The sequence below is a fragment of the Erpetoichthys calabaricus genome, chromosome 4, assembly GCF_900747795.2.
Source record: "Erpetoichthys calabaricus chromosome 4, fErpCal1.3, whole genome shotgun sequence".
In the NCBI taxonomy this organism is placed as follows: domain Eukaryota; kingdom Metazoa; phylum Chordata; class Cladistia; order Polypteriformes; family Polypteridae; genus Erpetoichthys; species Erpetoichthys calabaricus.
Genome location: NC_041397.2, coordinates 191960636 through 191974986, shown reverse-complemented (window position 1 = coordinate 191974986; position 14351 = coordinate 191960636). Strand labels below are relative to the sequence as shown.

General features: G+C 37.2%; 1 protein-coding gene across 1 annotated transcript in view; it reads right to left on the bottom strand.

Moving 5' to 3' along the window:
* LOC114650457 (NADP-dependent malic enzyme, mitochondrial-like) overlaps positions 1-14351 on the bottom strand; it is a 150947-nt gene that overhangs the window by 34543 nt on the left and 102053 nt on the right. The window contains exon 8 of the mRNA XM_028800102.2: positions 5142-5251. Coding sequence (XP_028655935.2) covers positions 5142-5251 — 110 coding nt within the window. The remainder of the gene's footprint in view (positions 1-5141; positions 5252-14351) is intronic.

Genomic DNA, 14351 nt, shown 5'->3' with positions numbered 1-14351 from the left:
TTATCTTTTTGGATCATGAGATTCTTAATTAAACATTATAAGATGTTATCAATGCTAAGAGAAGGCAAATTATGGTATATCACTCACTGGGGTAATGGAAAGATTGATTAGGATGGTGATGTGCCTTTCATTGCTTGTATATCCAGATAAACCTCACCACAGCTTACACATTTTGCCTACAGAAAGAACCAGAGCAAAACAACTTGAGATCTCAATTCTTGGATTACATTCCTTTATAGTTGATGTTGTCCAAATTTGTTCTGTGTTACTAAGGAGTCATTAATTGCAGTCAAAGATGTATTGTGAAGTAAGAATCAGTTAAGTTAGTATTTACTACAGCTTTCAAAAAATCAAAGTCACTAATAAAAGTGGATATCAAGAGATTTAGAAAATTCTGAATGCAATACAAATTATATCAATGCTAAAATCTTTCAGTAAAGTACTCCTTCCTCACTTCATTTTATTGCTTTTTAGAAACTGTAGGGAATTTAGCTGTTAGTAACAGAGACATCAGAGCATCACAGTAGGCATATGATGCTTCCCGATTTTCCTTCCCAAAATGCTCTTCCATAAAATGCTACTAGAGTGTAAATCCTTTCTTTTTCTTTATTACATATATTTTTAGAATATAGGAATATTACTTATTGAATTTTATAGTAATTGAATTATCTTTTATTGTATTTTATGTTAGGTTAAAATAAATACATTCTTTTTAACATTAATTTGGCCTAGATAATATACATTTTTCTAGTCTCAGAGGTTCAGTTGGATGGGTGTCGATCTTTCTTTAAAAGGTATTGCAGAATTAGGGAAATAAATTGCTGGATGACAGGAGTTTCAGGCCTACACCCGGGACCCAAACTTGTTAAAGTCCCATCACCTGGTACTAGGCCCAGAGGTCTTGTTTGGCCAAATTGGGACTTCTGTTCAGTTGGTATTGTTTGCTCATATTTCCTCAGGATATTGAAACAACAAAATACTTGGCTTTAGCCTACAATGACATAAAACTTGACTTGACAAAACAGTGTTTTGCCCTGTATAAATGACAGACACAAAGCATCATCAGCATTGTTTGACAGTTTAAAGAATGAGGGCACAATACCGGTCATGGTTCACCAGTCAGACACGCAGCTGGGATGAAACTAGCAAACTCAGGCTCGAACAAAGGGTAGAAAGCATAGAACTGTTCATGTCCTCGTGGTCAAAATTACTCAAAATAAAAACTAAAGAAAATTACTTTTTACTTTGCTAATCTTTCATTATTATGAGTATCAAGAAAAAAACTGCAAAATGTTTGTTGATGTGTGTATTTATACATACAGACTGCATATTTTTGTGTTTAATTGGAGGTTATTTTATGTTAAATATATTTTGTAAATGTAATATTCATTTCAATAAAATGTGTACCACATAAAAATAAATTGAACTAAAACTGAATATTGCAGTTTTTATCTGTAGCAAATATAAACTCAATATTATATTTTGTCATTATATTGCCCTCCTTTAGAAGATAGTTACAATAAATGTTATTTCCACAAAGATTTATGAACAGTCATCTCATCTGTGATTACTGAGATTTATTATCTGAAAAAGAGTATAATGATTAAAGCTGCTTAGTTAATTAAATACACAACCATATCTTACAATATGTTTTAAGAGCATGACTTCAGTACATTGTTCAACAAGAAGATGAGACTGTAATACTAAAATGTGCTGTACAGAGCATTTTACTAAATACAAAGAGAATGCAAAAAGCAAACATAGAGATTTAACCTCTTTGGCATTAACCTGAAGTGTGACTAGGGTTCAGAATTCTATATCAATATGGTTAAACCCGAGTCAGAATTGGGTTGACTTGTAACGATCCACTTTACAGTGTTAAGCCTGAATAACTCTTGGGACAGAATTCTGCTGCCATCTAATGGATTAAATAACATCATCCTGCAAAAAAACATGAATATATGTGTTCTGCAACTTTAAGCTAACTCTATGGTATCTCATCACTATTCATGAGCGGGGTGGAACCTTCAACCAAAAACAAAAACAAGCCAGTTTTGGAACAAACTAAAACTGAGCCATTGCTCAAATTGAGTGACAGTCATAATGATATGAATTGGTTATCAGTTGTTGACCTCTTGTGTAGATTCTGACCTGCCAAGTGTCAGTGATGTTTGTGTTTTGTGTTGGCTTCATACTCCTGCTGACAATCCGGCACCTACTCGTTGTCCATTCATGGGTAACCCTAGTTTAAAGATGCCTTTTGATCATCATTATCTGGACTATTTACGATTAGTCAATGATATTATGATAGAAAAAATTCTGCAGTTGCAGACACCCATTTTCAGCAAGGTTATGAGTGAATGTAGTTTTTCACTCATTATGAAAAACCTGTAATGTCACTAATAACAGTCACTATGATGAAGCCAATCACCCAGCACCAAAACTGTGCAAACTGTGGGATGTGCATTAGGCAATAACTACAAATATAAAGAGGATTTGTGTTCCCAGTTCTAACATAAGTTCAGACAGTCTCATTTGTTACAAGGGAAGGCTATCATGGAACTTCTACATTCTGTGTGAAGGAAGCTCTGGGTACATCTGGACCTCATTACTTTATGACAGTAGATGGACCTAGTAGGATGGCAAGTGCAGTCAATACAGCCTCGCTACATTATTTGTGCTGTCACTGGTGGACCTTTTGTTTATTATGTAACAATCGAGAGTTTCTATATCCCATCTGAACTGCCTGAGATTTTACTTGAAAGGAAAACTAATGCAAACAGCACTGTATGAACAAAACACTGTAATATGCCTGGTGACTCTGATCACATGAATCCATCAAACTACGTTGTACAGTAGGTTTGTGGCAAAAAGGCAAAATGTTTGCGATCAAGTGGATGGACAAGAAAGATGTCTGCATCCAAAACAATGTTCATAATGCAGCAACTGTCAATATTTGTGTTAGGGGAAATGTGGAATTCAATGTCAATGTCAATTTATTTATATAGCACATTTAAAACAACATAGGAATGCTGTGGCCAAAGTGTTTTACAATAATAGAATAAAAGAAAAGCAAACAAATAACATAAATAACAAATAGAAATAAAAATATATGAACATAAATAAAAATAAAATAAATAATAAATAGAAGTGATGTTATATAATCACAATGAGGAAACCATCAGTATTACTGAAGGTCACAGAATGCAAGTGAATAGAAATGAGTCTTTAATCTTGTTTTAAACAGTTCAATTGTAGACAACTCCTTTATATGATGAGGTAAAGAGTTCCACAGGCAAGAAGCAGCAGCTGCAAAAGCCCTGTCCCCCTTAGTTTTACACTTGGTACGAGGGACAACAAGAGACAACTGACCAGAAGATCTAAGCACTCTGGATGGCTGGTGTAAAATACACAATTCGGATAAATAGGCAGGAGCAAGCCCATGTAAAGATTTAAAAACTAGCAACAAGATTTTAAAATCAATTCGAAAACTGACAGGCAGCCAGTGTAAAGAAGCTAAAATAGGAGAAACAGAGTCATACTTTCTTGCTCCAACCAGAAAGCGAGCGGCAGCATTCTGGACCAACTGTAACCTGTGTATCGGGGATTTACTAATCCCAGAATACAGCGAATTGCAATAATCAAGGCAAAAAAAATAAAAGCATGAGTAGCTTTCTCAAGATCTCTAGAAAATAAAAAAGGCTTTATCTTACCTAATAGATGAAGCTGGAAAAAGCAACTCTTGACTACAGAATTTACTTGTTTCTCAAAAGAGAGGTTACTGTCAAAGATTACACCAAGATTGCAGACTTGAGGTTGGCAAAAGACAGAGAAAGAGCGGAGAAGTCCAAGACCAATTTGGGCTTTAGCTGATGGACCCACTATAAGCACCTCTGTTTTATTTTGATTCAGATCAAGAAAATTATTAGCCATCCAGGATCTTAGTTCAGAAGGACAGTTGTGGAGTTGATTTATTGCAGAGTTGCAGACAGGAATATAAACCTGTGTATCATCTGCATAGCAGTGAAAAGAAATGTTAAATTTCCTAAAAATAGATCCAATAGGATGAAGGTATATAGAGAATAAAATAGGACCCAAAATGGATCCCTGAGGAACACCATATTTAAGAGGAGCAGTAGATGAAAAAGAGGAATTTAAAGTCACTGAAAAGTGTCTACCAGTTAAATATGACCTGAACCAGTTAAGAGCAGCCCCTTTAAGCCCAACAAGATGTTCAAGTTGCATCAGCAATATCTCATGGTCAATAGTGTCAAAGGCAGCGGATAGGTCAAGGAGGAGAAGGACTGCCGCGTCACCTGAGTCCGTAATAACAGAGATGTCATTGAATACTTTCAGGAGGGCCGTTTCAACACCATGAAAACGCCTAAAGCCAGATTGGTAGATCTCAAATAAATTATTGGAGTTATGGTGATCAACCAATTGATTATAAATAATTCTTTCTAGAATTTTAGCCAGAAATGACAGTTGGGAAATTGGGCGTAAACTGGCTAAAACTCACAATACCTTGCAGTGTGGTAGGCTACAATAACACAATGGGAGGTGCTGATCATGTGGATAAGGCACTGACATTCAACCCTGTCATGCACATGCAACAGAAAAAATATTACAAAAAAGCTTTTGACATCTGCTTGAACAGTGCCTATATGCATTGGTGACTGTTTAAAAAAATATTACATGAAGTACGTATACTAAATCTGCATCAGTACAGAAGATGACACTAGACATGTACCTTGTATGTTGACATTTTGGTATTTAAATGTTTACGTTAAACATAATAACAAATTTTGTTGCTGAAAAAAAATAAACTCGTTTGTCTCTTTTTTCCCCAAAGGTAAACATAACGCTAAAGAGGCTATGAAAAAAGTAACATCATAAATTATTAAAAAACAATACTTTTTTTTGGTTATGTCAGGTAACTCCTGCTCTCCTCCTAAATTATTTCAATTTTTAAGCCCACAGTTGTTTTAAATTTTACCTCTATCCTTCTTCTTTACTTTAATATTAATTTATGGCTAATTTCCCTTCCTCTTTTATCAGGTTAAAATATCCAAAGCTTTTTATTAATATTATCATGAAGGTATTATATATTTAAGTATAATGCAGTATGTAACTTCACTTACCTTGAATATCATCATTGAAGGTGCAATACTTGTTGCGGTACTTATTGAGAATACGGAAGGCATTAGCATTGGCAAAATCTTCAAACTGGATAAGACAGTTCATTCCATACCTAGAATAAAAATGTAGACAAATTTAGACAAACTCATCAACAAATATAGCCACAATAGTAATAAATGTATATTTAAAACTTGCTTATGTACCAAAGGAAGCATACTGGTGTACATGTTAATTCTTTAATTAGCTGTAACTCAAACTCTAGATTATCATATAATCTGGACAATTTGTTAACTGTGTATAGGCGGGCCCTTGCCCAATTGGGATGCCCTTCCGGGACCAGGGGAAAGGACATGGCCACAACAATACCTCCGCCGTGACACGAGAGGGCAAACGCCCTGGATTGCATCAGGGTCACAGGCTTGGAGCTTGGAAGCTCAACCCTGCTGGGGCCCATGGGCCGCTGCCAGGGGGTGCCTTATCAGTTCTAGAGCCCTGGACTGCAGCACTTCCGCCACACTCTGAAGTGTGGTCAAGAAAGGTTCCGGAAGCCCATGCAGCACTTCCGACACACCAAGACGTGCTGCCGGATGATCGTCTTAGGACACCTGGAGTGCTTCCTGGTACTGTATAAAGGACGCCAGCTCATTCCATTCAGGGAACCGGAGTCAGGAGGACAGAGCTTGTGGGAGAGGAGGCGGCAGAAGAGAAAGAGAAACAGTGAGAAATAGAGAAAGAGGAAGAAAAGAGAAGAAAGGACTGAGCCGTATTGGGAAGAATTGTGTGTATTGCATGCTGTAAAGAAAAAGAAAAAAATTAAAGAGTGTGCTGTGGTTGGACTTGTGTCACTGCTGGGATAGATAGATAGATAGATAGATAGATAGATAGATAGATAGATAGATAGATAGATAGATAGATAGATAGATAGATAGATAGATAGATAGATAGATAGATAGATAGATAGATAGATAGATAGATAGATAGATAGATAGATAGATAGATAGTCTTTATTGGTCTCTAAATTGTTATTAAAACTTGCCTTTAATATCCTCTGTAAACAACAACATTATACATTACATATTCCAGTTCTAAAATAAGTCTACAGATCCTAAATTTGCGTATCATTCAGTTTCTTTTTTCACAATACAAAAAACATGCAACACTATGTTCAAAGATTTTTTATGTAAACAAAGTACCTATTAGTGGCAAGTAACACTTCAATCCAATCCTTAATTTCCTAACCTGCTTATTTAGTTAAGAGTATCCTATCTTAGCAGCATTGGACACGACCCTGGACCCAGCGCTAGTTCATCACACAGTTCTTTCATGGACATGTTCAAAGTCACCAATTCAGAGCCATACTCATGAACCCAGCAAGTATAATTTTTGGATCTGAGCGCTGACCAAGATATCTGAAAAAAATAATGATGACAGGGAAAACATGGGCAGGAGTGGGTTGAAACTCTGCAGGAAATAGGCAGTAGCGTGCAGTTGGTTATTTGCAAATATTCATTATTCGTAAATTTTTCTGCCATTATCTACTGTATGTTAAATGAGGGCTGACTATATAGTTACGTTTATAGTCTATGGCACATAAATATTGTCAGTTCATTGAGTATTGTACAACAAAAACAAATTGATTTCATGAAAATTTACAAGTTGTTGTGTTTTTTTTTAATTTACTACATCATTGCTTCTTTATATTTTATGTAAGTTATCTTTTGTACTGTAGATAAAAAGTATGATTGGCAGTATTATTTTGTATTGCCTAAAATGCAAGAGATGTTGTATTAGCACAGTTATTATAAAAGGTATCTTCTAACCTTTGTGTTTAAACAGGTAAGGGATGTATCATGATCACTTACATCACTCCAAATACATTTATGGACATAAAGATGTATGTAATTTAAACAGAAGGGTTATAAAGTGGTTAAGCCACATCATATGTGTACATCAAGATGAAGAACTCAATGATTGTTCAAGTTCATGACAACATTTAAAATTTATTGTTAGAATTTGATTTGTAAATGATTTCTGTTCTAGCTTTGTTTATGTTTTTCTTTACAAGAAAGATAAGGTAAGTTTAGGCTGTGCCTGCATAACATCTAAAAGGATATACAGAATGTTTCTCCCAGATGACTTCTACAACTATTGAAAACTGCTGCACATCTGGAATTTATACATCCAGATGTATAATTAAAGTCAGATTTATAGAGCTGAAGTGCATCTTTGGCAAATGCACTGCATTTATACTTCTTATTGTCAGTGATTATGAACCCTGCTGAGAAATGGTTTAATTGTTAATCAAATTGCATTACTATGAGTGATTCACATATACATGTGGTTGTGTATTAAATAAGACCTTTGAGAATCATCAGTTGAAAAATGGAGCACTTTAATAGAGAATACTTAAAAACTGCTGTATTGGGCTGCCAGAGATGGCAGTAATGGTACACACCCTTAATAGTGAGACAATATGGTGCTCTGGGAGAAAGCCTGTAATCCTCCTCCACAATGCTAGACAGCAGGCAGTTTTGGCTCAAGGCAACAGCACATGCCCATGACGAGCTGGGAAGAAGCCACAATAATTCCACTATGATAAATGGCAGCACATGGTCCCAGAGACCATGGACAACTGCCAGAAATCTGCTGCCCAACTGCTAGGGGGAAGCACATGATCCCAGAGTATGGAATCCATCTCATATGTGATGTGAGTTTTTCTGCAACTGCTTTTACAAATATGTGCTTACATTTCTGATTTCAGACAACAGATAGGTGCTACACATAAAAAAGACGTGTGAAAATTTCACAGATTTATTGAGACTGTATGGTCTAATATCCCCAAATCTACACTGACCGAGTCCTTGACCAGTCACTGGAATGATAGACTATTTATTCCTGTATTGTCCCTTTATTCCTGGCCAAGGCAACTCATGTAACCATGTAAACTGTGACTCTCTAGAAGGTAATGCAATTTATTTGCAGTTTGTTCAAAAAGTATATGCACATATTTTATGTTTGGGTATGTTTATTGATCCCATTAGGAGTCACAGGGATAAGCTTGAAGAAGTAATGCTACTTTTGATTACAAAGTCAATTTGCAAAAGAATAACTTTGATACTTTTGATAGTGTCACCACACACTCCTTTCTGGTGCAATTTAAGTTGGGAATAACAAAAAAAAAACAACAATATTCTGTTTGCTAGGTTTATGAAAACATCGAGAGTATGCAGCTTTGTAAAGATCTCTAATTATGTTTGTGGATTTGGCTAGTGGTTTCATCAGAAGCATTGTGGGACTGCTGAAGAGTAAGGAGGGCTTGTGAGTGGTAGGGGATACATAGGTGGGGTGGGGCTTCCAAGGAGGGCCACGTTCCTATGATAATGAAGACAATATGTGACTGTTGGAGTCACTGAAGAAATCTTTATTTTTAATGGATTTCTTTTAAACTTTAAGTGAATGAAAAAAAGTACTGCCTCCAGTACAACAGAGTCCTACAATACTACTATTAAATAGCTATTTATATATAAAAAACAAGTTAAAATAACCTGTTAAAATAACCAATTACCAATAATTTTATAAACCATTCTAAAAAAGGACAACCATTTTTCAGATGTGCTGGCTGAGCTACCTAAGCATTGTAGGCAGTTAACTATCAGAACGGAATCATTTATCTATGTATCTTTTACTTTTTGCATTAAGACAGTGTATCATCCAAGCTCATTTTGCATTTAAATAAAAGGAGAACTCTAAACTGCTGCATTGGTGATATGTTTAAATTAAGTGCCTTCAGCCAAAAACAGCTCAGATTTTGCAATTGAAAGCATGTACCACAATCACAATCTCTGTAAAGAATGCTGTTAAAAGTATTCCTATGATGAGATAAGTTCTAATTGTTGTCATAACAGGACAGATAATACTAGAATTTTGGTAGTTCAGCATTAGTTTCCACAGCCTAAAATCTACTGACAAAAAGTTCAGTTTTAAGTGGAAATGAATTAACCCTTTAAGCTGCCAAGAATAAGTTGGATTGCGGTAGCATAAACATGAATTGCACAGTCTACCTTTCAGCCCCAGGGCTCTGTATGACTTAATGGTGCAAGGAAACGGAAGACCAACACTGGGAACACTAATCTGGTGTTCCTATAGCAGAAACAGGCCATCCAAACCCTGGGAAGAGACCCTGGAGTACTACAAATCCAGATAAGGCCAAAGCTACAGTAAATCTGGAATCAGGAAGATAGTTTGGAGTTAAGGCTCACGGGACTGGCAGGAGGAACAGACTAGGGTTGTTTAACACAGAAAGAGTGAGAGATGAAAAGGGAGTTGTCTTTTGTGGTAGTTAAAACAGAGGAGGTCAACCTAGTGTCTAAAGATGCAGTGGGCCTGAACGTTAACTTGTTTTATAGTGTTTGTGTCATATTACTAAGACAAATATCACACAACCTTTCATATTTTTGGACTCTTAGAAATTATACTTAATGTAAAGAGTCACTGGTCTGGAGGCTCTCATTTTCATAGCACAATGTTGTTTACATTGTAACTTTGACGGGATACTTACAATTTGCTTTAGATTAGCAAGAAAGTTCAAAATGTCAAACCCAAAATCCAACTATTACATTATGCTCTCTGTCGACTACATCCATTACTTTCAACCCTCAATCCTACAAAAGGTTCCTTTATTGTGTCATATCCACCACCTCCTTGGCCTTGCTCTCTTCTCTCTGCTGGTTTTTCCTGGTCCCGCACTCTTCAACCCACATATTCTGCCTCTTTTCTTGTCACATACTAAAACCAGCACTACCCAGTTAAGACAGAGCATATTCAGACACTTTAGTTTGAAGTGTCTAGAAGATGGGATTCTAAACAGGGGCTGAAAGCGATCACAGAGCCTTCTCTGTCTATTTGTCCATTTCCAACAACTGCGGCTGGCAGCCAGATGGGCATCTGGACAGAGCACAATTGTCAAAATAACATGTAAACAGTTCAGTGCTTTCTCTGCTAAAGCCAAAAAAAATGCTGTAACTGTCACAGTAATACAGCTGCAAACCACAGCTGATACTCCACATAATATGTGAATTGTTTTATTAGCAAACACTTACTAATGTAGGTGTAGTTAACTTGAAATAAGATGAAAAAATATTTTTGGCAAAATTAAAATGTGAATTGTTAATTGATATTGTAGGTGGCACATGGTATGGACGGGCATCTCAGCAAGGAGTTGGGAAGGTACCTTACCTGGATGGGAAGCCACGAGTGAACATATAGGCATCCCGGCCGAAAGAGAGAACGATGTTGTATCCGGACAAAGCTCCCCAAATGGATGAACGGGCATCCCAACAAATAGGGAAGATGGCTCCTTACCCAGGGAAGGAAGCCCCAGATAAATGGACAGGCGTTCCAACCAGAAATATGTGTAGCACCATTCCAGGGCGGGATAGAAGAGGAGGTCAGGGAAGGACTGTTTGTGGGGGATGTTTATTCCCCCCATCGCTAGATGGCAGCGGCCCTTGATATCGACGCCCAATCGCGAACCAGCAGGGAATGCTGGAAATTGTAGTCCGGCAGCATAGCCCTGCTGGGGTCCGTGGGTGCCAAAAGAGGACGCTGCAGGGAGGTGTGCTCCCTGTTATGTGGGATTTCCATGTGTCCTGGAAGTACTTCCAACGTGCAACAGCCCTGGCACCGTAAGTACTCCCAGGTCCTCAATAAAAGGAACTGTACTGGTTTGTCCAGGCAAGTCAGAGCTGGGAGGAAAGAAGGCAACACTTAAATGGAGGAGAACAGTGTGGTAGTGAGAGAAAGAGGAAGGAGAGACGACTTGTGTATACTGAGGTACTGAGTATTAAACACCCTTTATTTAAACCCAGGACTGTCTTGTGTGTTTATGTGTGGTGTTTGAGAGCTCTCTGGCACCCCACCCCCTTCACAATATATTTATTTATAAATGTCATTGCTCTTTCATTTATGTTTGCTACATGACAATAAAACTGAATTGTTCGCTTCATGGATAACATAATTGAGCTGAATATTTACAAGTTTTATGAATGTAAAAATCTATAATGTACAGTGGCTACAGCAGAATGAAATGGACACTACTCTAAAACATACTCCAAAAAAACAAAAACAAGGCAATAATAAAATACTACTGACCATGGTCCTCAGCTGGAAAAGGGTGGAGTGCCCTCTCAGGGTTGGTGGCGAGATCCTGCCCCAAGTGGAGGAGTTCAAGTATCTCGGGGTCTTGTTCACGAGTGAGGGAAGAATGGAGCGTGAGATCGACAGGCGGATCGGTGCGGCATCCGCAGTAATGCGGGCGTTGCATCGGTCTGTCGTGGTGAAAAAGGAGCTGAGCCGCAAGGCGAAGCTCTCAATTTACCAGTCGATCTATGTTCCTACCCTCACTTATGGTCATGAGCTATGGGTAGTGACCGAAAGAACGAGATCGCGAATACAAGCGGCTGAAATGAGTTTCCTCCGCAGGGTGTCTGGGCTTTCCCTTAAAGATAAGGTGAGAAGCTCAGTCATCCGGGAGGGGCTCAGAGTAGAGCCGCTGCTCCTCCGCATCGAGAGGAGTCAGATGAGGTGGCTCGGGCATCTGATCAGGATGCCTCCTGGACGCCTCCCTGGTGAGGTGTTCCGGGCACGTCTAACCGGGAGGAGGCCCCGGGGAAGACCCAGGACACGCTGGAGGGACTATGTCTCTCGACTGGCCTGGGAACGCCTTGGGATTCTCCCGGAAGAGCTAGAAGAAGTGGCCGGGGAGAGGGAAGTCTGGGCATCTCTGCTCAAGCTGCTGCCCCCGCGACCCGACCTCGGATAAGCGGGAGACAATGGATGGATGGATGGACACTTGTAACTTTGTTAGTTTACACGTTAGCACTACTCACCTATATTGTAGTTGTTGTTAGAAAGCTAGTTACTCTGTTTTCTCTGTATATACAGTCATTTTAGACACCACTAAGGTGGCATAACGTAAGGCAAAAGTCCTGGAGAGAATTAATTTAGTTGTTTAATAATTACTAAAAAAAAAAAAGCATGAAGTTTGAAATGTAAAATATCATTACTAAATGGCACAGTGTCATAATGGTTAGTGTTTTCTTTACATTAAAGTGGGAAAAGAAATTTTATTTCCTCTAACATGCTAAGGAGGTACATAGTGAGAAGAGTATTTTTTGACAGAAGGTTATTTCTTCATAGGTAACGGGAATAATGTTAAACATTAATTTGCTTCTAAGAGAACTATATACCTAATATTCTCTTGCGATAATTAACAAACATAACAAACCACAGAAAACCAATTTACATTAGGACATTAAAACAACTGCCCCAGGGTGCCCATAACTAGAGTTCCCACCCATCCTAGCCCTGTACAAACAGAAATATCCTCAAGGGAGAAATCACAATTATATCAAAGTAAGGGAAAGAAAGCAACTATGTGAATACTGGATCACAGCTCCCCTCTGTGCAGTTGCAGAGAAGTCGTGTAAAGGACTGCCAATTTAAAATACAAAAGCTGGACGCACTGCTGATCCTTTCCGCTGATAATTCTAATAGTGTAAGATTAAAAAAGGAGGCTTGCCAGAAACAAAAAGATATGAAAATGGAAAAAGGAGAGAAAGGTTAAATTAGCAGCAATTTTGTCAGACAGAATGCCTCTGCTGGAAGGAAGAAAGAAATATAGAAAGCAGAAATCTGTCCACACTGTTCACTCACTATATCAATCACAAGTTTCTGTCCATTTACAGAATCTTTTTATTCCAATTCAAACAAACCCTAAACATAGCATGAGCTAACTCCTGGGTACACTCATGTACACACTCACAATCAGTGTAATTGGACTGGTTTACTTGTACACAATACAGTGAAATCCTTACTTGCATATACTAATTAATATGCAACATATTGCCACTCTCCGGAGCCATGATTAGTGAGTATAACTACATTAGCTCGAAACTTCTGTATTCTTTACCTGAAGAATCTCAGAGTTAACCATTGGGATGTGAAATTAGAAAGGACTACCTGGACAGAGAGATAATCTCAACGTATTACTTTGGAGACTTGAGGCCTCAGTTTTAATTACAGTATTACTACTGCAATGATAGCACACTGCCCTACCTACTGTACCTCATTATATATATATATATATATATATATATATATATATATATATATATATATATATATATATATATATATATATATACAGTATATAGTTTGCTTTAATCCGCTACCAATATATATACAGTATATTGGTAAGTGATAAGGAGATTATCTTTAATAATAGTTTATATGATAATGATGAATACTTTCTTAATTGTTATCAACGTCAAAACTGTAAGCAGTAAAATAAAATGCATTAGTGTCATTCAAACTAAATAAAAAGTAATGGATTAAAGTAGAGTCTTCTGTCACATTATAATAACAACCCTGCTTTGGAGTAATAACCACCAGTATAAGGTCAAAAAGGGATTGGGAAAACGATACTATTTTATTAATATTACATTATCTTTTCAAGACAAGAATCTCTCTAATAGGTTATTCAATTAATCAAAAACAGAACAAATTTGAAAATAAGGGAGACTCAGAGTTTGACCCAGTATGTCTAACATAATTTATTGGGAATATATTGAAATGCAAAAATATTCAACCACATTTTCCAAGAATTTGAGATGTTTACTTTTAAAGCTTCCATCATGATGGAAAAAATATGCCAACCATTTCAAATTTTTTTCATTTTAATAAATATTTAAGGTTTATTTAAAGCTAACCCCACTTTAAAATAAATACAATTAATCTATGGCAAACTCCTGTGACAGAAGCTTTGGTTTTGTACTACAGACACTTCAAAATATTTATTTTTACTAGCACTCACAGTACTTCTGATGTTATATGCTTCACCAAACAGATTTCTTACTATGCACCGACAAGATTTTATCTTATATTGTGGAATCAAGATTTCAATTTCATAAACAATTTCTTTTGCTTTTTGAATCTTCTAGTGCCTGCGTCAGGCCACAATAACACATAGCTCACAGGCTTTGAAATCTCACATAATGTTAGAAATATCTTTACAGTGATACACAAGGCTTTTAAAAAGCAGCGAAACAGCACTGCTTGCTGATGCATGGGTGTCTATCAAGTTAATGTCCTGGGGAATGACTTGACCAAACAAGGCAGCTTTGGTGAAATATACAGCTGTCACTGTAAGTTGA